Source organism: Panulirus ornatus, chromosome 32, assembly GCF_036320965.1.
Source record: "Panulirus ornatus isolate Po-2019 chromosome 32, ASM3632096v1, whole genome shotgun sequence".
Classification (NCBI taxonomy): domain Eukaryota; kingdom Metazoa; phylum Arthropoda; class Malacostraca; order Decapoda; family Palinuridae; genus Panulirus; species Panulirus ornatus.
The window spans coordinates 24,129,008-24,156,262 of NC_092255.1; the positions used below are offsets into that span (position 1 = coordinate 24,129,008).

At 43.2% G+C, this 27,255-nt stretch overlaps 1 protein-coding gene across 9 annotated transcripts in view; it reads left to right on the forward strand.

The window, feature by feature from the left end:
• pan (transcription factor pangolin) overlaps nucleotides 1-27,255 on the forward strand; it is a 649,800-nt gene that overhangs the window by 36,315 nt on the left and 586,230 nt on the right. For 7 of the 9 annotated variants that reach the window (XM_071681250.1, XM_071681251.1, XM_071681255.1 and 4 more), the window contains exon 1: nucleotides 21,386-21,614. The exons of the other annotated variants lie outside the window; for them this stretch is intronic. In XM_071681250.1, the coding sequence (XP_071537351.1) occupies nucleotides 21,465-21,614 (150 nt within the window). In that variant the 5' untranslated portion in view covers nucleotides 21,386-21,464. Of the gene's footprint in view, nucleotides 1-21,385; nucleotides 21,615-27,255 lie in introns of those variants that run through there. 9 annotated transcript variants of the gene reach the window in all.

Genomic DNA, 27,255 nt, shown 5'->3' on the forward strand with positions numbered 1-27,255 from the left:
CACACACACACACACACACACAAACGACAGGGCCTGACACATCACTGTCACAGGAAAAACACTGCCGTACCGATTGTGCCTCATATAATCAGGTATGTATTATATTCCCAGACACATTCAGTATTGGTTCTCTCAACTCCTTCCACGAATGTACGAACTGTGGTCAAGGATGGCGTGACCCCTAGACCTCACTATTAAGGGTAAGGTCACACAGGTTACACCAGCCATACCCCAGGGGGCCTCGCTGTACAGTACATGACCCCGAGACATTCCTTTAACGTAGGAGGAAAGACCGTAGGTTGGAAGACCAACAGTGTGTTGGAACAAGCTCTCGCGGACCGTCTGTTGCAGACCTCTCTCCTCTGCTGGAAAGCTTGTCGCATTTCCTGGTATCTGAAGGAAGGGTGTATCAGCCGGTTACCTCACACCTCGGTGTTTCCTTCACGTGAAAGAAGAGAAGGAAGCCTCCTCTTATGTGACTTACGTCCCAAGGCCGTTCATCGCCTCCATCTCTCTCTCTCTCTCTCTCTCTCTCTCTCTCTCTCTCTCTCTCTCTCTCTCTCTCTTGCAGTAGGGGGAGGGAGGGGGGTTTACACCCCATAACCCTCCCCCCATAACGGTAAAGACATTATCATCAATTATTTAAAAAAAAGAGGTGATGATTATTACAATTTACGGCATATATTATGCAAATGGACATTTATTGTAATCTGGCGCCATTAAGCCACTGTCGTTTACATTGAAAAAGTTTTTTTGAACGAAGACGCTTTTATTTGAAATCCCAGCGTTTACATTTTATTATAAGGATGAAATTTACGAAGAAGAGAACACTGTTTTGTGTTACGTTCAGAATTAAATCCAATTCGTTAACATAGAGAATGGGAAGTAAGAAGATTGCGTAAAAAATAGCGCTAGTATCACTTTTTTTTTAATCATTCATTTCACAGAACTGTCACTTACACTCTGCTACAATATCATTTATCTCCGGGTTTTTTTTTTAAGCCATTGGAATCTGCGTAAATATTTGAAAATATAACAAACACGCGCTATGTAAGTCGATTCCGTTGTGTCCACTCCACACATAAGTGGTGGGGTTTATTTTATCGTTATTCAGTCAGTTATTTATTTATATATTTTTTTACAGGAAGGACAGAGCCCTTGCTCGAGGTACGTAAAGACAGGACAGACTAGGAGGCAGCTTCTCCCAGTGGAGCACGACGGTACGGCCATTGAGCACGACAGTTCGACCATTTAGCACGACGGTACGACCGTTAAGTACGACGGTACTGCGATTTAGCACGACGGTACGACCATTAAACAAAACGGTGCAATCCTTGAGGGCGACGGGTACTTAAAGACGTAATAGCCCAGCAATTGACCTGACCTCTGAAGGGTCGGGTCAAAAAAGGTCAGATCATCTTACCCACAGGCTTACAGAGTGGCGTTCACCTGGTTGAAGCATGTCAGCGCTCAGTCTTTACGTATACTGCAGAGAATGAGTGGGATACATACGTATGACGTCACTGGTGATAATCGTATCTCAGAATTATATGTTCCATCTACCATCAGAAATGATTTCAGGTAGAAAAAGAAGAAGGAGTGTGGCAGTAGATCCAGATGCGCTGTTTATGTACCAGGACTTTATGGTATGTATGTAAAGTGAAGAGAAATGTCTGCTGCTGCTGGCTCGTGGGGCTTTTTTCCTGTGGTGCTTGCTTGGGATTTTCACCCGTGTTTTTTGTTTTCTTGAAGCTCTGCAGTTTTAGTATTGTCTGCCTGCTGGCGACACACGAATCACACTAGTTCTCTTATCTGTCAGTCTATCTGGCAATCAGTCTCTATCTCTGTTTCTATGTGTCAGTCTATCTGGCAATCAGTTTCTCTCTCTTCTCTCTGTCTCTCGTCATCTCTCTCTCTCTCTCTCTCTCTCTCTCTCTCTCTCTCTCTCTCTCTCTCTCTCTCTCTCTCTCTCTCTCTCTCTCTCTCTCTGACGTGCTGGTCGCCGCTGCCTGCTCCCAACCCTTCACCCACCTCGCTCCTCACATAATACTATTCAGCAATGTTGTGGGAGTTTAGGTGGAGGGGTACATACCAAAGGGGTAAGTAGGCGGAGACAGGCCATTGAACGCATACCAGGCGCAGTACGTCAGCATTAAGAGGGTGATATATATATATATATATATATATATATATATATATATATATATATATATATATATATATATATATATGCGGTTTATATGCAAAGAATACACGAGTAGGTAGCGTACGTACGATGCGGGTTGACAAGGGAACGGGGAATATGAAGTGTCAAGCGCTTTCGTATAATTACGTAATGACTGAACGCTGATAAAGAGAACCATAATGTGATATACCAGCCGCCACTGGACAGGACAGGCAAATGAATTAAGAAACAGAGGGAGGGTTTAAGGCACAGGTCATCTTCCATGACCTTGCCTCTCTCAGGTCACAAACTCTGGTTGACTCATGTTCTGAGAATACATTTAATTTTTTCACCTGTATAGTTTTCTGATATATATACACAAACGTTTTGATTCATACCAATATCTATACTGTGTTTGATAAGACGCGACTCAACAATACTGAGTTGACTTGTTGAATCGTCTCTCATCAAACATACTGGAAATATTGATATAAGTCAAAATGACGGTGTATATGAATTAGATAACTTCATGGGTGAACATTTCCTCTATATGTTTTCTAGAACACAGGTTAACCTGAGTTTGTAACCTCGGAGAGATGAGGTCATGGAAGATGACCTGGGCCTTTAAGCCTCCTCCTGTTTCTTAATTCACTTGCCTGTCCTGCCCAGTGGCGGCTGGTATATTATGTTCTGGTTCTGTTCATATGTATACGGTCATATATATATATATATATATATATATATATATATATATATATATATATTTATATATATACCTCGCAAACGCGGGAGACAGCGACAAAGTATAATAATAATAAAATAAATAAATATATATATATATATATATATATATATATATATATATATATATATGTATATAATGTGTGTGTTTGTGTAATATTTATCTTTCCTCATTTTCTTCAGACTTCTATAACCATGTTCAATGTTTTTCCATCGTTGTGCAACGAAGGGATTAGTTAGAGTGCTTTTGACCGTTTTAAGATATCTCAATTGCTTAATGAAATCTGTGAATTTCCTCAGATTTTTTAAAACAATTACTTTGCATGCAAAGTTGCACAGTACTGGGATTATCTTAAGTGCAAAGTTCTTTTCGAAATGGATTATCTTAAGCTCGTTTCGTTTTCAGTTTAGTGTTCTGAATGTAAAACTAGTATTCGAAGTGTACTACCTCATTTGGAATTGATTGTTGCACGCGCACAATTTCACACGTACAGGATTGTTGTGAGCAGATTAGACTAGAAGTCTCAATCGCAGTTTCATTTGTGCACTATCTTGAACGCAAAGTTTCATATCTTAAGGATACTTTAAGCGCAAAAGTTTCATCTTGAAAGGATTGTTACTGAGCGCCAAGTTTCACGTCAGGTTACATACGTTGATATAGAGTTTCATACTACATTTTTTTACATTCCCAGGTAAGTGTAACCATCCCAGCATCATTTACATATTGTACCCTGCTTGTTCGCAGTGTACCTCCATCTAACATGTTCACAGTCCACCCTCCCTCCCTCACTCCTCCCCAGCACCGCCATCCAAACTCCTTAATGCTTTGCAATATTGGCATCTTATTTTCCAGAATAAAAAAAAAGGCCGTAGCGCATCCCTTCTAACACCATCTTGGCCTCAAGTAGGATGAGAATCAAGATGTTGGAAGAGGGGTGTTTTGTCCATCCCCAAGACGCTCCAATAAGACAATGGTCTCGTAGAAATTCCTCAAGTGATTTACTTATGCCCTTCACCTTTCACACCTTGAGGGAAGGTCTGTGTGACTTATAAGTGGGTTAAGTGGCCGTTCCCGGGGAGGTAGGTCTCTCGCAGTAGGGTCGTATGGTATCGTCTGTTAGTGCGTTTGTCGTGCGCTTGATGCATTTTGGCGTTCGTTGACGTGTGGAACAGCGGCGGTGGTGACTGGCTGCCCCCGTGTGTGTGTGCGGTCCTCGCATGTTATTTCTGTGTATGCGGTAACTCCTACACTGCTGGTGCTACCAGGAGAAATAGGTCAGTTGATTGGTAAATATAGTGATATTGATAATTTCAGCACGGAAGGTTCACTCTGTCTTTAGGTCCAGATATTACTCATATTCCGAGAGTAATCACCCCCGGGAATCAATTCCTTAGTGTCATGAGAAGCAGTGATTCGTATTTTCAAAGACTGGTGATGGTGGCCGTAATTTTTGAAAACGCGCTGGTCGCCAGGTATTAAGAAAAGATAAAATGATTAATGGTAGATATTTAGTGACGAAACTATAGATGATTTCCTCCTTCGCAAGTGAGCTCTTCAGCTTGGTTTAGCTGCTTATCTTTCCAGAAAAGAAAGTTAAACTCCCGAACTCCAGTGACCGCCCTGTTCCTCGTGGCATGGACGGCCTTTGAGAAACACGTCTTTTTCAAAGCTGTTTCGCGGAACTTCCAGACACAGACCGCGTTGCGTCAATCGCCTCTCGCTCCTTACAAGGGGACTCGAAGCCTTTGTACTCACAAGGAGCGGAACACCAATATCATTATTCCGTCACAGGAATCACTGGGAATGATGACCTTCTTAAGACACTGCCAGGGAGAGACGAAGATGGCGGCGTGCTGGTAAATTTAGAATCAACCAAAGACCATTCACGGCCGAGATGGCAGCGGCCTGACCACATCAACCTCCTCAAGCCTACTTAAACTCCATGAGAAAAACAAAACACGAGAGGAGTCGGAGAACAAAGACCCTGGCGAACAAACTATCCAGCGGTCTACACTACACAGGAAATATTAGCGAGGATCACGTCTGATGAGCGGTAGGCACATTATTATTGTGTGTGGGTGACGAGGATCGCTCTCGGTCCGCCACCCTCCAGTCTATATTTCCCGATCTTCAGACGAGTCAAAGGGGATCCCCGCCCCTCTCAAGGGGATTCCAAGACAGAGTATACACGTGTGGTGGTTCGTCTGTGTGTGTGTGTGTGTGTGTGTTCAGGTCCAGGGAACAACTATTTTTAGGGGGAATGAAAGATGAGTCACTGGTCTTAAGGAGGGAACTCTTGTAGTCTGGCAGGGATGGGTTATGGCATCACCTTCCCTTATGGTATGCGCTGTTCTGTATGTTTTATGTATATGATGTCATATTGTGTTATTGTCGTGAAGGAAGTCATGTATAGTTTGTTGGAAGAACAGGCACACTATAGAATGTATTATAGTAGACAGAAGTATCATGGAATGTATTATGGTAAACAGGTATTACGAATGAAACGAAGTAGGACATAATATATAATGGAATGAAAGGCAACAGTGGTTTGAAAAACGCCCTTAAGAAGTTAGCGCAAGAGTGGCCGTGTTCATGTATATTCCAAAAGACAGAAAGAAGAAACTAAGGCATTTACAAATGAGTATGTCGTATGTTAAGTTTGTCGTATGTTAAAGTTTGTCGTATGTTATGAAATGGGAATCCGTGTGTCAGGAGTCGATTGCATGGCTGTATAGTGAGAGGGTTGAACATTTCTACATAGTAAGGGGAAAGTTGAAAATGACTGATGGCAATAGGGTGTGTTACGCCACTGCTGAATAACAGAAGTACCGCTGGTATATTGAACGAATGGTCAGGAATAGCGTACTCTGTATGCTAGTCAGGTGCTAGTATGGAACTATAAGATGGCTAGCAGATACACGGGCGTGTGATGTACTTCTACCAGGGTGATATGGTGAGTAAATTTACGAATTAGGGAGTTTTGATTCGGAAATGCTAAGGAAAGAGAACTAGGTGTGGGTGATGCGGATGTTGAAGGCATGATGGACATAGGAACATAAGGAAAGTACAGTGTACCGGGTCAGAAGGAGGCCAGGCAAGGGAGACTGTAAGACAGTTAGGAAGGACAGGGTGAAAGGGTGACTGGGTGCGGTGGAGAAGCGTAGGTACGTTCCATGAGCCACACGTCAGCAGCACCTACTTCTGTAGGGCTTCCCTGAACCATAGCTGGACACTTTATGACTCTTTGTCATTCTCTCTCTCTATCTAATATATATATATATATATATATATATATATATATATATATATATATATATATATATATATATATATACTTCGCTGTTTCTTGCATCAGGCGCGACGTAGTTTACCCTAGCCTTCATATTGGCCCTGGTTCAGCCATGGACAGCACGTCGCCCCCTGTATACCACTGCACCAATTTACTCTATTCCATGCAAGCCTCACACCCATCTGGATGTTCAGGCCCCGAGCACCCTGTAAGCCGTTGTAATGTCAGTTTCTTTCGCAACACCACTAAGCTTTGAAACTTTACCATCTCATGTTCCCCCCCAATACCTACCACCTGGACCTTTTTTTATGAAAAATGGCATGTTTTCCACTTTCTCTAAAACTGTTACAATATTTTTCCTCTTCTTTTCCCTGCTTAATTTTCAGTTATGTAGAATTCTTTTAATGTTTCATGTCAGGTCTGGCCTTAGTTTGGACTTTTGTTCTTGACTGGAGCCTCTGACATGAAGAAAAACTAATATTTTATTTGCATGGTAATATTTGTCCTATAAGTCTCTCGTGTTGTTCTCATGTATTACCATATTGTGTGATGTCACCATCAAAATATTTATAATAATGTCCTCGGCGTTAGGATCTGTTCGGCCCTTTTTTGTTTAATTTTTCAACTAAGGTCTATTTTTTCCCCTAATGATTTCAAACTTTGTATACTTATTTGTAAACAACAGGTGAGTGGATTTTTTTGAGCTGCTCATATTTTTTTCTTTTTGGAAATTGGACTTATAAGCTTTTTCAAGATTTATTTTGGCCTGTTCGTATAGGCGAGCTTTGCTGTATTTACTTTTTTGTAATGTAATATTTTTTTTTACGTTTTTTTGTTTTTATTTTATGGCACGTGATAGTTTTAATGTCGCCAGCGTGCCTTGCTGTCCATTAGTAAGGCGGCTGAGGGGTCAACTCATCTGTCTGTTTCCTCTATATGATGACTTCATTGCAAACACACACACACACACACACACACACACACACACACACACACACACACACACACACACACATACACACGGTTTCAGCTCAAATGTGTGTGTGTATGCACATTAAAGACATGGTACGTATGTACAAGGTAAAGAGACGGGGCTACACGAGAACAGAACTTTTCTCCTCATAAGACACAAATAGTAATCACAAACATCTAGAATATGCCCCTCATGTTTGGCTCCAGAGGAGGGCAACAAAGACGACACAAGATTTAAGAGAACTGAGTCACAGGGAAATGGAGAGGATTTGAATATGGCCACCAAGGATGAGGGAAGAGTAAAGGGTGACCTGATCACAATCTTTGTTTCTAAAACAGATCAATAACATGGACATTGAAGAGTTCTTCGAGCGATGTAGGGTCAGAGCAACCAGAGGTCATAACATGAACGTAAGCACGAAGCTTGTTAAAGCTTATTCGAGGGAGAATTATTATAGTATGAGAGTTGTGGATAAAGGGAACAGTAACATTAAGGATATGGTTAATGCAGACAGCGTACAGATTTTTATGAAGTTGTATGATAGAAAATGTTCTGAAGGTGGGGCCTCACTAATGTAAAACATCCTCTCTTACACTAGAAATTGGTTGTTGTTTATACATTTTTTGCGGGCATGCTTTGCGTATACACAGATCTTGATTATATATATATATATATATATATATGTATATATATATATATATATATATATATATATATATTCTTTCTTTTCTTTCATACTATTCGCCATTTCCCGCGTTAGCAAGGTAGCGTTAAGAACAGAGGACTGGGCCTCTGAGGGAATATCCTCACCTGGCCTCGTTCTCTGTTCCTTCTTTTGGAAAATCAAAAAAAAACGAGAGGGGAGGATTTCCAGCCCCCCGCTCCCTCCCCTTTTAGTCGCCTTCTACGACACGCAGGGAATACGTGGGAAGTATTCTTTCTCCCCTATCCCCAGGGATATATATATTTTTTTTTTTTTTTTTTTTTTTTTTTTTTTTTTTTATACTTTGTCGCTGTCTCCCGCGTATTGCGAGGTAGCGCAAGGAAACAGACGAAAGAAATGGCCCAACCCCCCCCATACACATGTACATACACACGTCCACACACACAAATATACATACCTACACAGCTTTCCATGGTTTACCCCGGACGCTTCACATGCCTTGATTCAATCCACTGACAGCACGTCAACCCCTGTATACCACATCGCTCCAATTCACTCTATTCCTTGCCCTCCTTTCACCCTCCTGCATGTTCAGGCCCCGATCACACAAAATCTTTTTCACTCCATCTTTCCACCTCCAATTTGGTCTCCCTCTTCTCCTCGTTCCCTCCACCTCCGACACATATATCCTCTTGGTCAATCTTTCCTCACTCATTCTCTCCATGTGCCCAAACCATTTTAAAACACTCTCTTCTGCTCTCTCAACCACGCTCTTTTTATTTCCACACCTCTCTCTTACCCTTACGTTACTTACTCGATCAAACCACCTCACACCACACATTGTCCTCAAACATCTCATTTCCAGCACATCCATCCTCCTGCGCACAACTCTATCCATAGCCCACGCCTCGCAACCATACAACATTGTTGGAACTACTATTCCTTCAAACATACCCATTTTTGCTTTCCGGGATAATGTTCTCGACTTCCACACATTTTTCAAGGCTCCCAAAATTTTCGCCCCCTCCCCCACCCTATGATCCACTTCCGCTTCCATGGTTCCATCCGCTGACAGATCCACTCCCAGATATCTAAAACACTTCACTTCCTCCAGTTTTTCACCATTCAAACTCACCTCCCAATTGACTTGACCCTCAGCCCTACTGTACCTAATAACCTTGCTCTTATTCACATTTACTCTTAACTTTCTTCTTCCACACACTTTACCAAACTCCGTCACCAGCTTCTGCAGTTTCTCACATGAATCCGCCACCAGCGCTGTATCATCAGCGAACAACAACTGACTCACTTCCCAAGCTCTCTCATATATATATATATATATATATATATATATATATATATATATATATATGTGTTGTATTCAAGCTGTATTAATGAACTGAAAAATTTTATTAATTGTAGATGTGGCACGTTTTGTAATCTGTGGAAATCATTAGCATTTATTCATATAAATGATGATACGATTTGAATTAGTTTAGCAACACTACGTTTACCATTGCACAACGAGGGTAAAAATGATTGAAAGTCAAATTGAGTACAGGCGAGTGAATTTATACATTATTTCGTCAGTAATAACAGGTCACCCTTCCCATGGGCAAGAGAGTCGGTGCTTATCATTTTCTACGTACGGAAGTAGACATAGGTATTATCAGCCACATTAGATTGATTGAGCTGCACATCCCACTGGCTGCAGGAGAAACGTCAAGTCTGCCCGAATGAAATGCTAACAAAGGTGACCGTAGAGTTTTTAAGTCCGCTTCACTAAACTTGAATTCCACGGTAGGATTCTTGAGTCCGACGGTAGGATTCTTGAGTCCGACGGTAGGATTCTTGAGCACGACGGTACGATTCTTGAGTACGACGGTACGATTCTTGAGTACGACGGTACGATTCTTGAGCACGACGGTACGATTCTTGAGTACGACGGTACGATTCTTGAGCACGACGGTACGATTCTTGAGCACGACGGTACGATTCTTGAGCACGACGGTACGATTCTTGAGCACGACGGTACGATTCTTGAGTACGACGGTACGATTCTTGAGCACGACGGTACGATTCTTGAGTACGACGGTACGATTCTTCAACACGAGGGTACGATTCTTCAGCTCGACGGTACGATTCTTGAGTACAAGGGGACGATTCGAGCATGACGGGTACGATTTTTGAGCACGATGGTGCACGACCCTTTGCTATGATGGCATGACCCCTTGACCTGACCCTTAAAAAGGTCAGGTCAAAGGTCAAACCATAATGCTAAAGGGTCGTACTTGTCGTGCTTGTGGGGAGTTGTACCGTTGCACACCAGAGCACTCTTAGCTGTACGGATGACGCACTGCTTCTTAGCTGCACACGTCGCAAGCCGTTCATAGCTTTGTACTTTTACCTGTACAAGTTGTAAACCATGTATAGCTTTGCCGGATGTTGTACGGTCTCATAACGTGAAATGAACATGTTCTTCAGAATGTTCTGTAGTACTGTTTCATAACATCATGTTCTTCACAATGTTCTCTCAACATTACGGTCAGATATTCTAAATTGGTCGTCCCTCCCAGATTCTACGTGCTATTTAGTCGTGTCGAATATTCGAATCTCACATTCGCCGAAGTTCTTCATCAGATCTAGAATGTTCCTCTCCCAACATTCTTCATGCAAATCTTCCTTCGGATATTCTGTTCCTGCCGAGGCGTCCTCCACGACACGGGATCGATGTATTTAAGATCCTATCGTCCGTCCTGCCACCCACAGGATGATGAGCGTACCGTTGCGAAGAAGGTCCTTCAGCCACAGGAGAGTGGGGCCCAGGTGTTCCCGGGCCCGTCCATCATCTGGCTACTGGCGGAGGGGTCGATGTTTTAGTTCGTCACGTATTATCATTATTATTATTATTATTATTATTATTATTATTATTATTATTATTATTATCATTATTATTACTATTATCATTATTATCATTATCATTATTATCATTATTATTATTATGATAGTAGTAGTAGTAGTAGTAGTAATTATAATAATGATAATAATAATAATGATAATAATAAGACAAGATAAGATGACTTTATTGTCAAACTGTATACATGATACAAAATGAAATTCTTCAAGGCTAGAAGCTCAGTTCAAGGTTAGGAAATATAAGAATTATAAAAATAGAATGATAAGATAATAGTTATTATTGTTATTATTATTATTATTATTATTATATAATTATTATAATCCGGGGGTTTCCCGTTCCGTGAGTATCGGCAGGTCAGAATTCTGGGTAACTCCGTGACGGTCATATTTTCCGCATTGGTTAGAGCGGTTCCCGGTAATGGGTTCACGTGCTGCTTGTCCGGCCTGGATAGCCTTGCTGTCTGGCTGGCCGACACGATCGTCTAGCTTCGTCCGCTCCCGGCACGCTAGCCAGGCGTCATAGCCCCGGGGCTCGGGTTAAGCCCCTCTTCCTTCTGACCCAATTTTTATTGGTTCCGTGCGATATGTCGTGGCTATTATTATCATTATTGTTTTATTATTATTATTATTATTATTATTATTATTATTATTATTATTATTATTGCTGAATGTTGTTCTTTAGTTGTGGATCTTGTCGAATGCCTCCATGCTATCTGTCCACGCCATAACGTGTGCGCTGATGAATCAGGTGACGCGACTGAAATACCTAACCCGTTTCGTACAGTTGCCGATGCACACCGCCCGATGAGCGGTGTGTATCGGGAAGCGAACCCTCTGCTTGCAATGCTGTCTGTAGTCAAGTCTCTCACATTAGGCTCATCATAAGCCTCGCATCGTTGTCAATGAGAAGTCTAGTTTGACGGAGGTTCACTGTAGATGTCTCCGCGCCTTTGTAGATAGACGGTTCAGTCGTCTAGATATGATATCATGGTCGCAGATGCCATTCCCAGATCGAGGTAGCACCTGTAACCTGTTCTGGGTAGGTTCCTTGGTTCTTTGTCACAGATGCTGGCTCTCCCGCATCACCCAGATGAGTGGTTGTTGCGTTACGACTTCGAGCACGACCCTTGAACACGACGATGCGGTCATTGAGCACGATGGCACAGCCCCTCAACACGACTTTGCGACCCGTTGAAAACGAAATAGCGGCCCTTGAGCACGAAGGTACGGCCCTTGAGCACGACAGCACGGCCCTTGAGCACGACGGTACTGCCCTTGAGCACGACAGTACGGCCCTTGAGCACGACAGAACGGCCCTTGAGCACGACGATTCAACCCTTGCCAAAGAGTGGCGTGCCATCGTGCTCAAGGGGTTTGTTTATGCCGAGGTGGCGCCGTTAGAGCACGAGTTGGACCCTCCGCCGCCGCTGCTGCGGGACGCGCCAACGTGGCGACTGTGTACCCACTGTATTCCCCAGAACATTCGGGTTTTAGCATATGTCATGGGATCAGCATCTTCCCAACGGGTCACAGGATGACTTGATTCCCGTCCATAGTCCCAAGAGACGTCAGCCTCCTGATCCATGATGACGATGATGTCGCAGAAGAAATTCTTCGTCGGGTGACGGTATCGTCATCTGCGTCACCGGGAAGGTTGAGAGTCGGTGGAATCACCTCCCGAATTCTTCATCCCCTGCTACAATCAGTCCCTTAATCAGTGATTAAGAAAGATATAGCTTCACCTGTTAAGAAAGATGTGGAGTTACCAGTCAAGAAAGATGTGGAGTTACCAGTCAAGAAAGACGTGGAGTTACCAGTCAAGAAAGACGTGGAGTTACCAGTCAAGAAAGACGTGGAGTTACCAGTCAAGAAAGATATAGCCTCCCTTCATCGACGGCCAGCCAGCCAAACACCCGCTCGGAGCTTTGAATGTTGCCGAGCTGAGTTGAGATCGCGAGGTATGGTGGTAGTAGACCTCTCGGGAAGCGCTTCGTCGCCCGGGTTAGAAACTCATCACAGGAGGCCTCTGTTCAGACTGAAGGATGCGAAATGCAAGGATGTGGGCACCTCTCGCGTGTGTATAAATACCCAAGCTTGTGGTTCGGTACAGAGGGTAAATGATCCTCATTCAGTGCCAAGAGAAGGACGTATACGTATGACACCTGCTTGGCTCTGGACCTCCAGTCCTCTTTCCCTTCATAAAGAGGGGTGACAGCGCTTATTTTTAAGTCAGGTAACAAGGTCCTAAACCTCAGACCATGATGGCTTGTAACCCATGCATCCTGGCATCACTACCAGCTGTTGACAACTCCCCATAAGTGCCACAGATCCCAGCTGCCTCTCTCTCTCTCTCTCTTTTTTCCAGCTCAGCCGCAGCCCTCCTCGCCTTTGAGAGGGATAAAGCAGGTTATCGATTAATGGGTCATTAGCCAGCATCCACGGATGAGCAAAGAGTAGCCATTCCCTTTGGGGATTTACCTTAACCAATTACTGGAATTACTTTGGTCCGCTGGACTCGTGTTTAATCATTGTCAAATATAAAATGGCCATCAGCTATTCTAATAGAGGCGTTCCAGGTAGCTGAGTCCAGGCAGAGTTACGGCAGGGGTTGGTCAGGGAGGCTGAGGGTCACAATTGAGACGACCATCTCACTCCCAAGCAGGTCTGACATGTACCTCCCTTTTTGGTTGACGTTTCAGCGGACTTTTACCAACCAGTTGGTTGGTTGGTTGGGTTTTAAGTGTTTCGACTGCCTGGTCCGTGAAGGCCGTCAGCGTCAGTCGAAAAATCCAAAACACCTGCATTAAAGAAAATTCGGAGAACACACACACACACACACACACACACACACACACACACACACACACACACACACACACAACACACTCCTTCGCTGTCTGTATGGCTCCTCATCTTTCCGTCTTGTCCTCGTCCTTCTTAGTATCACGTTACTGTCAATCTGGTCGGAAAAAAAAAAAAATGTCTGTGGTTGCGTGTATAGGACAACTACGACGCGTGGAGTTGAGGAGCCACTATCGAGTCAAAAAAAGTAATGTGGCCCTTCCTCAGTTTACGCTGGGTAGTCATAAGACTAAATGAGGGAGTTGATGACCGAAATTACGTTATTCAGGTTTGAAAAAAGAAAGAGGGAGACGGAAAGTAATGCCTTTCTTTCTGAGGGTGATGTGCCTTGTGGTAAAGCCCACCATGACACTGGGAGAGTTCCAGGGCACCCAACCCCTTCGTTACGTTGAGTCTTCGTTAAGTGGCGTACGGGTCAAGAGTGTCCTTCAAGAAAATGGAGCGCAGGACTCTGGCATGAATCTGATCCTGTTTACTTCAGGATTACCAACTTTATTACCGGATATCTTGCCCACTTCCCCGATGGATCTCCTACCCGCTTCGTCCCGGGATCTCCTACCCGCTTCATCTTTAGATCTGCTGCTGTCTTCGTCTTTGGATCTGCTGCCCGCTTCATCTTTGGATCCGGCACTCGCCTCGTCCTTGGATCTCACACGATGCACGTTTATATGAATCCCATCAGGATCTTCTCCAGATTTGAGCGGCAATGATCTCTTCGTCACCACGAGAGAAAGAGAGAGAGAGAGAGAGAGAGAGAGAGAGAGAGAGAGAGAGAGAGAGAGAGAGAGAGAGAGAGAGGACCGAACACTGGTGAGGGAGTCAGCGGCTTTGCAAGGGGTGGGAGGGAGTGGGTGTCCGCCTGCTGGTGCCTGCAAGAAACGTGATTGATTTCCTGTACTGCGTCTCTGGTGTTTGACGACCCCGAACCGTCGCTCTCGATCTGGTCGTCGACCTGGTCACTTGGAACAGGATTTAGTGGTCGATCTGGTCGCTTGGACTGGGATTTGGTCGGCGATGTGGGCGCTTAAAATGGGATTTGATCGGTGGTCTGGTCGCGCGGATTGGGATTTGGTCGTCGATCTGGTCACTCGGATTTAGGATTTGATCATCGATGTGGTCGCTCGGGCTAGGGTATGGTCGTCGACCTGTTCGCTCAGGCTAGGATTTGGCCGTCGATCTGGTCTTTCAGGCCGCGATGTTGCTGTCGATCATTTCGCACAATACATCGACGAGGATTTGTTCGTCTCCGTTATCTTTTATACTAGGACGAGGATCTGGCTATCGATCTAGACCATACAAGGACTAGGATAGGGTGATCTTTGTCTTCTTCTTCTGGACTCTTTGGCCGGTGCCAGGTTGAGAAATAGAAAGTCACCAAAGTGGACAGGAGCTGTGGGATGAACAAACAGGTCCCTTAATCATCTCTCTCTCTCTCTCTCTCTCTCTCTCTCTCTCTCTCTCTCTCTCTCTCTCTCTCTCTCTCTCTCTCTTCCAGTGGTCGAGTTGTTCAAGATAATAGCTATACGGAACATTCCTATCCCCTTGATTCATTTATTAAATGTATTTCCTTCCCTTAGAGAGCGAGTGTTGAGAATGTTACATCCATGAGAGCCAGTAAAGCAGTTAGACTTCTTTTTTTTTAAGCACGACCGTACGACCCTTAAGCACAACGGCACGATCTCGAGCGCAGCGGTACGACCCTTGAACACGGACAGTACGACCCATGAGCACCCACGACAGTACGACCCATGACCACCACGACAGTACGACCCCTCGAGCGCGATGGTACGACTAAAGGTATAGCGGCTACCTGGCCCTTGCGGGTCAGGTCAAAAATCCAGAGGCCGTCATGACACCCAAGGGTCGAACCATCGTGCTCAAGGTGTTCAAGAAGCCGTCGTTACCAACAAGAGTAGAATCCCATTGGGAATTCGCGAGGGACAGAGCCGAGTATGTCTGTTGACAGAGCATCTCATGTACCGGTTTGTTTTGATTAGCATGGCAAATAACTTCGAATAAAATAGCGTAAAATTCATTGATACGTCGAGTAAAATGCTTTTTTTCATGTAAATATCAGTTTTTGTGTTGCCTTGTATGTAAATCGTATTGTATGAAATACTTAACTATTTGCATAGAGCAGTTTGTAAATCGTGTATTTTACGCCCCGCTTTGAAACTCATTGGATTGATCTGAATTGCATTGGTAGGTTGGTGCAGTATGAGAATGAGAAAGTATTTGAATAACATAAATATTTGGAAAGTAAAGGCTGTGAACTGAGTAACATTTCAATGATCAGGCTTCCGGGTGCCCTGTGACCCTGTGTATTAATCACAAAATGATTTGGAAAAACAATAAAAGAGAGATTGATATGTTCTTTGACGATTATTTGTCTATCTTTACGTCATTTACCGAACGAGGTATGTCTGTCTGTATGTAAATCTTTTAGCTATTACTTCCATTTACATTAACATGAGGTGGGTCAAGTACACGTAGAAGTTGGTGTCCCCAACCCCATATCTGCTGGTTGGTGGAGGGTAGGGGTGCTCACTTCTACGTCTGTGTATATGGAGAGAAATCAAGATTTTCAAGTTGCGATTAATTTCCCTTTGGGGTAGACGTGCCACCCGGCTGTGGTGTAAGTTGTGATATAGGCGGTGGTTACCGTAGGCTGGTAACCGAGCGACAGAGAGGGAGGAAAAAAGAAAATGGGTCGTCAGTATCGAATGATTGTGATTATAAGTCATGCGTTAGCTACATGTGCCGGGAAGGATTAACCCCTTGCGGCATGACGGCACATCGCCTCTCACCCCCAACTCCCACACCACTCAGTGCATGACGATACGACCCCCCACTCTCACCCCACCCGAACATGACAACACGATCTATACGAGCACAGTGACACGGCTCCATGAGCACGACGGAACGACCCCCCAGCGAACATGACGGTACGACCCCCCTGAGCACGACGGCACGACCCCCCTGAGCACGACGGCACGACTCTTGGATATGATGGCTGTTGCGCCCACTACATGAAATATATTTCATGGTATTATTGAAGGGCGTAATAACTCCACAAGCAAGCACTGGCTGTCTGCCTGTGTCTCCTACATTCGACCAAATTTAAAAAAAAAAAAAGTTCCATTCGCGTTTTCTGTTATGGACTCTCGATCTGTCGTAAGCATTATGAATTAGCCTGCAGCCCAGTGTTAAAGATGTTAATACTGTGGGTAATAACTCGCATTACCTTCAACTGTTAAGAATTTTAATATTAGGGCAATAAGTTGCATTGCGACAGTGGTGTAGCTTTAGTTAATATAACCTTGGGTTAGAAGGTAAGGACGTAATGACAGGTGGACGATACATGCAGGCTTATCGTAAATCAGAGGAGTAATGGCAGGAGTGACTTTGGGTCCATGACTGTATATTTACAGATGGCGGCTCTGTGCACGGCTCTGTCGCGACAATCCTATTCGTCCGAAAGTCCGTTGCTTAAATATAGTGATCCTGTTCGTTGCCCAAACCGAATAATCCCGTTCGTCCCTTAAAATATGTGATCATGTTCGTTGCTCAGACTATTTTAATCCTGTTCATTGCTCAGGATTTGTTAATCCTTTCCGTTGCTTAAACTCACTAAACCCTGTTCGTTGTTGCAGAGACTTGCTGAACCGTGTTCGCTGTTTGAAACACGCTGAACACCTTGTTCGCTGTAGAAGCTCACTATATCCCCTGTTCGTAACTGAAACTACTAATCACTCTTCCGTATGGAACAGTTTTAGTGGGGTGTTGTTTTGTTGTGGTCCAGGGTTAATGACGCGAGCGAACTGTTACATGAGTTTTTTCTTTTGTTTATTTCTTGGTATTGTTTGCCTTGCCTTTTAATTGCTAAGGCCGTGATGCCTTTACTAAGTTTGTTCTTTCATTGTTATCTCTTCTTAACATTGTTCTGGTGTTCTCTTTTGTTCATTTTGGGTTTTCGCTAAGGCATTGTATCTTTAAATGTTGTACCATCAGTATCGCCAGTACAGCTAGTTGATAATCAAGATTTACTATCATACTTTAGTGTACCATGGACTGTTTTGGTTTTCTGTTTTTGGGAATGTTTTCCCATTTTTTTCTTTCATCTTCTCATATTCATTGCGTCGGCTGCTGCAGTTCCTAACCCCCTTTTGGAGGTCAGTTCTGGCCTGACGTTACAAGTCGGAAGTAGCCACTCCCATATGTGATTAAACCAGCATTGGCCAGACAATGATAGTAGCCAGTCTCTGAACTGCCTCTGAGGGTCAGGTCAAAGACCAGGTCATCATACCCAAGGGGTCGCACCGTCGTGCTCGCGTAGCCAAGGTAAACGCAAGACAAATTTTTCCTCAGCGCTGTTGGTTGTGGCTGTAGGTCGTACCCACCATTGGTTTTGGCCCAGCACGAGATCTTGTTAAGAACGCCCACATCTTATGACCTGGAACGTGTCTAGAAAATGGGACCACGCGATCCAGACTGACCTTAAGTCGTGGTGAAACAAGGTCAACTTTACTGGACGTATGTCTGGAATCCATGAGTGGGGTCTGAAGGCGTTTTTGAAATTAGTCTCTCTCTCTCTCTCTCTCTCTCTCTCTCTCTCTCTCTCTCTCTCTCTCTCTCTCTCTCTCTCTCTCTCTCTCTCTCTCTCTAAACCAGCTGTGTCTCTGTTTTCTTTAAGAGAGCTTATTATTTCCTTGGTTTTGACTGAGTGGATCCTCCTGCTGCTTTTGGCTCTTCTTTTATTTACAGCTCAGTACGTGCTGTTTTTCTGGTTGACTACATGCTATTTCTCTGGTCGTGCAAAACATTTTTTTTTTTCTTGTCGAGTACATGCTATTTCTCGGGTCGAGTGCATAGTATTTGTCTGGTCGAGTACATACTATTTCTGTGGTATTTTTCTGGTCGAGTACATGCTATTTCTCTGGTCGAGTACATGATATTTTTCTGGTCGAGTGCTTGTGAAGTTTTCATAGAGAAGGCACTAGAATTCATGTCTATGAAACTGATCCTTCAATTAGCTCTAGTTCACTGGTGCGTCCCCACCCCCACCTTCATCCGTGTGTTTAGTTTGGGGTCACCTTACGTGGAACTAGACATAGACGAGAGAGTACACCAGGGAGCTACCAAGATGCAGTGCGACTTGGGTTCAGCTCACGAATAAGAGGAGATCAAGCGATGATGTGATACGGGTGTTCAGAACTATCGAAAGCCTTTGGATCGTCTTGATTCTATCCTTTAATTAAGACTCGGTTTGTTCGATTTCACATTCGTGGGTTGACGTTTTTACTTCGAACGAGGTCAAATACTTTTTCTAAACAGGACTGTTAATACGAATGTGTTCTAAACAGGATTGTTAATACGGAATGATTTGTAAACAGGGAATGATTTGTAAACAGGAATGTTAATACGGAATGATTTGTAAACAGGATTGTTCATACGGAATGATTTGCCAGCATAGAGAAGTTAGAGGCAGCGCCATAGTTACACATGAGAACAGACTTGACAAACACTTAATTTTAAGTCCACGTCTGACGTTATTTACTCTTCGTAAGTCACACACAAAGTTTGCAGGTATTCCTCCATAAATCGTCTGCCTGCTTTTCTACTCTTGCCCCACAAATCTGCGTTTCTTATGTTTAATATTACCGGAAGGACCCAGTGGTCTGTTGCCGTTTGCATTCCTTTGTTCTGGTCGAGTACATACCTTTGTTGCTTCTGGTCGAGTGCCTGCTGTGGTTCCTTCTGGTCGACTGTGTGCTGTGTTGCTCATGTTGTATTGGGAGGACCCACTTTTTTTTTTGCTGTTTGCGTTCCTTTGTTCTGGTCGGGTGTGAACTGTTCTGGTCGGATACTTGCTGTTGTTCCTTTTGGTCAATTATGCTGTTCTGGTCGAATACGTAGTTTTTATTTTAGTCGACTTTGTACTGTTTTGTTCGAGTACATACTGGTTATTGTTCCCCCTGATCGAGAGTGTACTGCTCTGGTCGAGTACATGCTGTTATTTCTACTGGTCGAGTATTTCCTGTTCTTTGGTCGAGTATATGCTGTTTTTCTGGTCAAATTCATGCTGTTTCTCTGGTCGAGTTCATGCTATTCTTCATGTTGTTGTAGCTTCTGGTCAGTTGCATGATATTGTTGGTTCTTGTCTGGTATGTTCTGTTGGTTCTGGTCGAGTATATGCTGTTGTTGTTCTGGTCGAGTATTTGCCGTTGTTCGTTCTGGTCGAGTATATGCTGCTGCTGGATTTGGTCGAGTATATGCTGTTGATGGTTCTGATCGAGTATATACTGTTGTTGGCTCCGCTCGAGTATATCCTGTTTTTGGCTCTAGTCGAGTATATTCCGTAGTTGGTTCTTGTCATTTATATGCTGTTGTTGGTTTTGGTCGAGGGTTGCTAGTTTAGGGTTTCAGAAATACTGTTGTTGGTTCTTCCTGGTCGACGCGTAGCTTTTGGCAGACCTCTGTTATTTTTGGTCGATTATTACGGAATCTGAACACCCATTGTTGGTTGCTACTGTGAATTACGGATTAAGGGCGCCCCTCGCACGACGGTACGACTCTTGGATGCGATGTCCTAGCCCTTACAGATTGGGATAAGGGTTAAGGCATTATGCTCACGGACAGTACCATCCTGTCGAAGCGTCTCACTGTCGTGCCCAAGGGGTGGCTCGTGTCGTCGTGCTTAATAATTGTAGGTTTTACCCAATTTGGGTAATCGTTAGACCTGACTCAGCAGCGAGTTTGTCATGTAAACAGTCAGACGAGAATGCGCACCCATCAAATGGGGGATTTAATAGAAGTAGTAGTTGCGTCTGGAAATCAGGCGAGCAGAGCACAGAGGCCGTAACTGAACACAAAGACACACGACAAAGGAAGAGGAAGTGGAATGATCGAAAGGAGAGAACGCGCAAAAGCGAGAGAGAGAGAGAGAGAGAGAGAGAGAGAGAGAGAGAGAGAGAGAGAGAGAGAGAGAGAGAGAGAGAGCAGGAATGTTAATGTGGTTCTCGCGTGCAATTGGCCTGAGTGCTCGGGTTGAAATGTATATTGATGAGTGTCACCAGCACCGCCGCGACAACTAGGAATAAGAAAACCTGCACGCGAATTCCGACCAATTCCAGGATCGGGAATAATGGGGTTGCCGCGCCCTCTGGAGCATGGCGCGCTACCCCACCTCTCCTACACCCCAACCCCAAATCCAGTCAACCCCCTACCCTCCCGATATTGTTCGACCTCGTTTTCTTCCAATATTAATGTGAGATATTGAGAAAATGCTCCGAAATTATTAAGTTAGTATTGCAAAAGACATTTATATAGCAGTGAGTTAGGGGAGTGAGTGGTTAGTATAATGTTTTGAAATGTTGTTGACAAGGGACGGAATACTGAAAGATGTCGCGTGTGGCGAATCCACACTGGTATATTAACATTTTCCTCATGAAGTTGACTGTTAGGGTGCCATGATATGAACATCTAGAAGGCGCAGACTGGATGTCAGAGAGTGCCATGTGCACGTGGGAACATACCTGCGCAAGGTGTTATAATCGCCACCAAACGGCGGCTACCTCTATCTCGCTATCCAGCACCTAACATTCTGCAACCACGACTGTGAGGCGGGGCAACATCCACCTAGGCGGGGCTTGTATTCCTCCTCACAATGTAATTGGATGGTGGGTGGAGCTCAGTCGTCTATGCGTATTTCGATTGGTTAGCGGGAGGGGCTCGTGACTGGTGTGCGTGTGCGCAGCCCGCCTCCAGTCAGTGTGCGTTGAGCGGTGTGGTGAGTGAGGTTCTGCCGCTCCGCGATTGTAGTGTCGAGTGTCAGTTGCAAGGTTGACCTTGATCATGCCGACCGTTTCCGGTAGCGGTGAGGAGGTCGAGTCGCAAGATGAGATCAAGGTCTTTAAATACGAAGGAGATGAGGAGGAGAGTGAGAAGCGCTCCTCTGAAAACTTAACTGAAGACAAAAGCAGTCTCATCACAGAAACAGAAGAGGTACGAATGTTTACCCTCGCGAATCTCTGGCCCTTAGCGCCTTCCTTGCCCTTGTAGTTCTATGGGCGCCGATGGGCGGACTAGGGTGTATATATTTTTTTTCAGTTTCTTATATTGCAAGCTTAAGTGTGGTGATTTAACGTTGGTGGCTGAATTGACGATGGTGTGGTGGTAATGGTGGCTACAACTGCGTACCAAACAGTGAAGTACAAGTGTGTAAGTGCAGGTGCTGCAAGCGTTGTTGTGCCGGTGGCTCTGGTACATCCAAGTGGCTACACTAAACGTTGGATATGAAAATATTATGCTTACATTATATACTTGAAGACAGGAAGGACCACCTGAGCATAGCTGTTGGAAAGGATACTACCAGGAGTAAAGAAGAGCTTGGCTTACTACCAGCGGCGGACGACGGCGGCAACACAGGTGTACAAGTGTGCATTGTGGTATTGGAAAAGTAATGGTGATCGTCGGGTTGGGCGGTGCTGCTGCTGCTGCAGATGTCGGGTGGCCGCAAGTACCCTCACTATAAAATTACTACTTTATTGAGTAGGATTTTACCATTTGTTCATATTAAGGGTTGTCTCGGTCTCTTAACTGGCTGGTCCGTTACCATTTAGAGAAAAGAATATGTTTTGTTTGAGGAAAATGAAACCAAAATTGCAATTTGAATGTTTTGGAGGAATTGCATAAATTTACGATGGAATGCATGTTATAATGACTCAGCAATAGTGAAGAAGTACATCAAATATATAATTGACGTAATTATATTATCAGAAGCAATTATTATTAATATGAAATAAATTATATTGCCAGTGTCATTGTTGACCGGAAGCCTATGGTCGTATTACTATCATTCGTCATTTTACGATTGTATTGCATTTAATGCATGAGGCTCATGCGTATGTGTGGGTGTGAACGGGGTCCGCATGCGGCTTTGGCTGTTGCGGCAGTTTGTGGGCTGCGGCGGCGGCGGCTCGTCGTCACGCTTCCGCAAAAAAAAAAAAAAAAAAAAAAAACGAAAAAATCGACGGAGTTGAAGGTCAATTTTTATTGTCATTTTATAGTCTTCTTGACACGGTTTTTGGTATCGAACGCATAATGCTCTTTATGGATTTTTTTCATTGTGCCGAGTAGATGCATCGTGATGGTAGCAAATTTTTTCTATTATTTTTTTGCCACACATCCTTCCTGTAACTACTTTCCTCATGAGAAAATCTTTGCCGAGGGTTAGTTAATGAGATAATTTGTTTATTCATTTATTGTCTGTATACAAAGGGTGGATGCTTCTGGTGACAAAGGTGGTCTGCGCTGTTTGTGGTGGTTCTGACTGCAACCATTGATTTTAACCTAACCTTCTACTTTGGAACTATCTGTAGATTATCTTGATCAGCAGTGCTAATAGCGTAGTATGTGCCCAAATCAAGGTAGCAGATTTATTTATAGTTTCGTTTAGATATTTTGGTGGATTCGGGTGTGAATGGAAGGTATAGTCATTAGGGTTAAGGAATATTAGTAAGAATGTGCGGTAGTGGAAATGAGTTTAGCATCATTCAGGTTTATAGCGCAGAACTTTTCTACGCAGCGAAAAAAGAGATCAGAGAAGGGCTATCACAATGATAATAAAAACATTATTGCATAAAGCTATGTCATATTTCAGGTGGCAATCGGGGCTGTGTCAAGGAGGCAACAGGCAGCATGTGTTTGGCGTTGTAACATTTGTTCGTCAGCCGAGTAATTGAGTGCGGATGTAGCATTGTGTGTCTGACACGCATGATTTGTTTCCCTTTGTTGTTGTAGAGAGTCTGTGATGGGACAAGTAATATATGTAGCTGCAACTATTGCCGAACGATGACACACTAAAATTATATGCATATATATATGCATATATATATATATATATATATATATATATATATATATATATATATATATATATAACCTAGAGAACCATATTACGTCAGAATTATATATATATATGTATATATATATATATATATATATATATATATATATATATATATATATATTCGGTACTAGTACTATGTGATGTACGCTGTTTTTTAATGATTGGTTGGGTAAACGCTCAAGCAATGCGTCATTCAGTTTGTATGCTTGTGTGCCATATTTTTTGTGGAATATTTTCCCTTTTCTTTTCAAGTTTCGCATTTCCACTAATCATGGTAGAAAACAATATCATACACTATGAGTTGTATTATCAGTTTCCCAGGCTTATCGTCGCGTCGCGTAAACACAAGTGTAATAACTGTGGGTTACTTACTACACACCCTCCTAAAGGAAACATATATATAAGTGTTGAGTAGTTACGTCTCATTATCTCGTGTGAAAATTTGTGATCAAGAGCATGCAGACGTTTCAAGATATTTCTTGATATGTCCTCCAGCGCCCTTTCGTCGGCCGGATCGCGAAAACAACCGAATCATTTCTTCGAAAAATTGTCCCTTCTACGCTGGAGAGTTATAAGGCTGCAGTGACTTTACGTGTCAGGTAGATATTTGTGAATGTGGGTGAGAGATATTTATGCAAATTACAATACTTGTGATTTCCGAGCGTAGAGTAGTTGCCACGTCGGTGGTGGAGACTGGGATTTAGGCGAGCGTTGTTTTGACTGGGTGAAGCGACGGTTGTCGCTCCCACCTGCGCTTTTATTTGCTTAATCGCCGGTAATGATAATTGCCCCTGGCTGTAATGCCTTGTTTCTGACACACTTGTGGGACCTTGTGGGGTGATGGGCTAGTGGGAGGACTTCATAAGGACGTTGGGCAAGTTTGTTTGTTTTTTCTTTACGTGTGAAAGTAGCTAGATGGACGTGTTGGCGCTATCCTTAGCTTTAAAGTAAGGGTGTTTGCATGACTGTGTTCCATCCTGCTCATTGGGAATATTTCTTTTCTTTTAGTGTCGAATCTTTGTAGGTGATTAACATCAAAACAAATTTCGTCAGATCATTTTTTGTCGGTATGTTGGTGTGGCTAAGGGGTTGGGTTAGGCCTCCTGACAAGAGATGAGACTGATGAAGTTAAAGCCTTTTGATGATCAAGAAAGTTCCTCGCATGTTTGTTTAATTGGTGTACAGTGAAAGAAAAGCTGCATTTTGAAATGATGAAGGACGGTAATGAAGTGTGGGTGCATAGATCACGTGTTATGTAGATGCAGTTCACCTGTGAATCGCGGAGTGGTTCGTCGAATCATGTTTCATTTAAGCGGAGCCACTTCTCACGAGTGACTCTCGTAGACTGTAGTTTCCTTTGGCTAGACTGCTGTCTTGCGTCTCGAGTATATAAGTGAGGAAGCGGTTGTTAGGCGTACTCTTTTAAGAGCATTGTCATAAAACTCTGGGAGATGGCAGGGGTATATGCAAAGCAGCTTGTGCCTGTACATTGTGGTTGATTGTCGTTTGGTGAAGGCAGTAAGAGGCGTCAACTCTTCGATAACTGTAGCAACTCGGTACAATCGTAGCACATGCCTCGCTTGTTTTGGAGCTGAATGCAGCGCATAAACTATTCCACCGTCGTAAATCTGTCCGGCGGAGCAGATTCGTCCGTCGTTCCTGCGGTGAATGTATCGCGGGGAATTAGTGTGGCATTGTAAATCTTGCGGGCATTACCCGGCTGGGAGGGAGGGAGAGACTGGCTACTGTACCGCGAAGTGGTTCGCCCCGGCTAGGCTAGGACCTTTTCCTTCTTCACCCTTGGTCGCCTGGTCGCTGTTTTGTCTTCTTGCCAGATTCCCTCCCTTAAATTTATATCCTTAGAGATATGTAGAACATGTTACCGTCCGTATCATTCAGTGCTTGTCGCTGAGGCTGTAAACTTTCTTAATTTTTGACTTAGTAACTGTAGCCTTTGGATTTCGAAAGTTTAGGTATGGCTGCTTAAGTTAGCTTATGGCCAGCTTCATCTGGAATCGTTGGCACGTAGAGAGCTGGTTCTTATATCTTTAGTTGTATTTTTATTATCACCGTGTACTGGTGTTTGTTTTGCCACTTGCGATAATACTCTGCCGAGTGTGTCTTAACTTTGCGGGCGTAACTTGTAGTAGATATGAATAATATTAAAGTTTGTAGCGTCGACATATTTTTCTGACATGTTACATTATATGATTTTGTAATTCAGAGTGAAATGCCAATATGTACTTTAAATCTCGATATTTCGTAAATAAAGTTGTAGTCAACTGATTCTGTAACGGAACAAGTAACTTAGTTAATTCACAATATATATATATATATATATATATATATATATATATATATATATATATATATATATATATATATATATATAGTAATTTATTTATAAATAATAAGTTTATGTTAGGTGAATTGACGAAAATATGGAGTAATTAAACAAAAACAAAATCTCAATTACTTATCCATGTTGCTTTATGTTTGAGTCGTCAGTATTATCATAGGTCAGGGAGCAGCAAAACAAGCATGCCTTTAATTTACTCTGTGTAAATAGGAGAGTAAATAATTAAAAAGAGGAATTTAGATATGATTGTCATGCATTATTTTAGAAGACATTATACTCACAAACATTATTAGTGTGACTACATTTCTTCCTGCAGTTTGCAAGAGACGAGGGTCTCGCAGACGGACGTCAATCTATAGTAAGAATTATCCCATAGAACAGCCTTTCTCACTTGTGGATATATTTACTTAACGTCCCCATAGACCTGTCCTTTGCACATATTTTAACATTAGATCACTTCGATTGTTCGTGATTTCCAATCCAAGTTATTCCATTTTAGTCTGATTTTTTCCCGAGGGAAACGTGAGTTTCGGAAACGTCAGCTCTGTTAAATGGATTCACACACACAAAAAAAAAAAAAAAAAAAAAATTCTTGTTTTGTTGCAGAAAATCGTTGAAATCTATCGCCGAAAGCATGCTGAAGTGCTGCACTGTGGCCCACGAAAGGTAGAACGTCAAACTCACTCAGCAACAGTTTCAACAACTTTTCACATTTTGGAAGTGTAGAGGTCGTAATGTGGTCTGATGCGGTCTAATTTCCATAATTCCAGCCTACTTTTGAACGCAATGATTGAAATAATCACTTTTCACTCTTGAGTTCCAAGTTTCACGTGTTCAGTTCTAGAACTAAATATATGAGGAAAGCAAAACTCGAGTGATCAAAATGTAAGACTAATTTGCTCATAATGCTCATTTTCGATCTCGGATACTCCCTTATTTCTCCCATCACGTCGAGATCCCTTTTAGGCACTTTTCTGAGCCACCTGATTTCTCTGTGCTTTATGAGGTATAATCGGCTTCAGCCCGAAGAGAGTTGATTATTGTAGTTACATCATTCATGACATGTCCCAATTCAAGATCCATTGCGTGCGAAGCTTCATTGTGGATAATAGAATGGTAAGGACGAATCCTGGGGAAGATTTGACTTTCCTACAGAGGGCAGTGAACCCATTCCTGGAGGTTGATACTGTTGTTGCCCCTTCCGTAGTAAGGCATTAGCTCCAGCAGAGGGACGCTTCCTTCCGAACCATAGTTCTTGAATATCAGGTAAATATCTTGGTCTTCGAGTTATTCGTCTTATTTTCAGCAAGGCCTTTAAGAGAAAAATCACCGAAAGCACATGATTTCCAACTGAAAATCAATGTTTTGTGAAATGG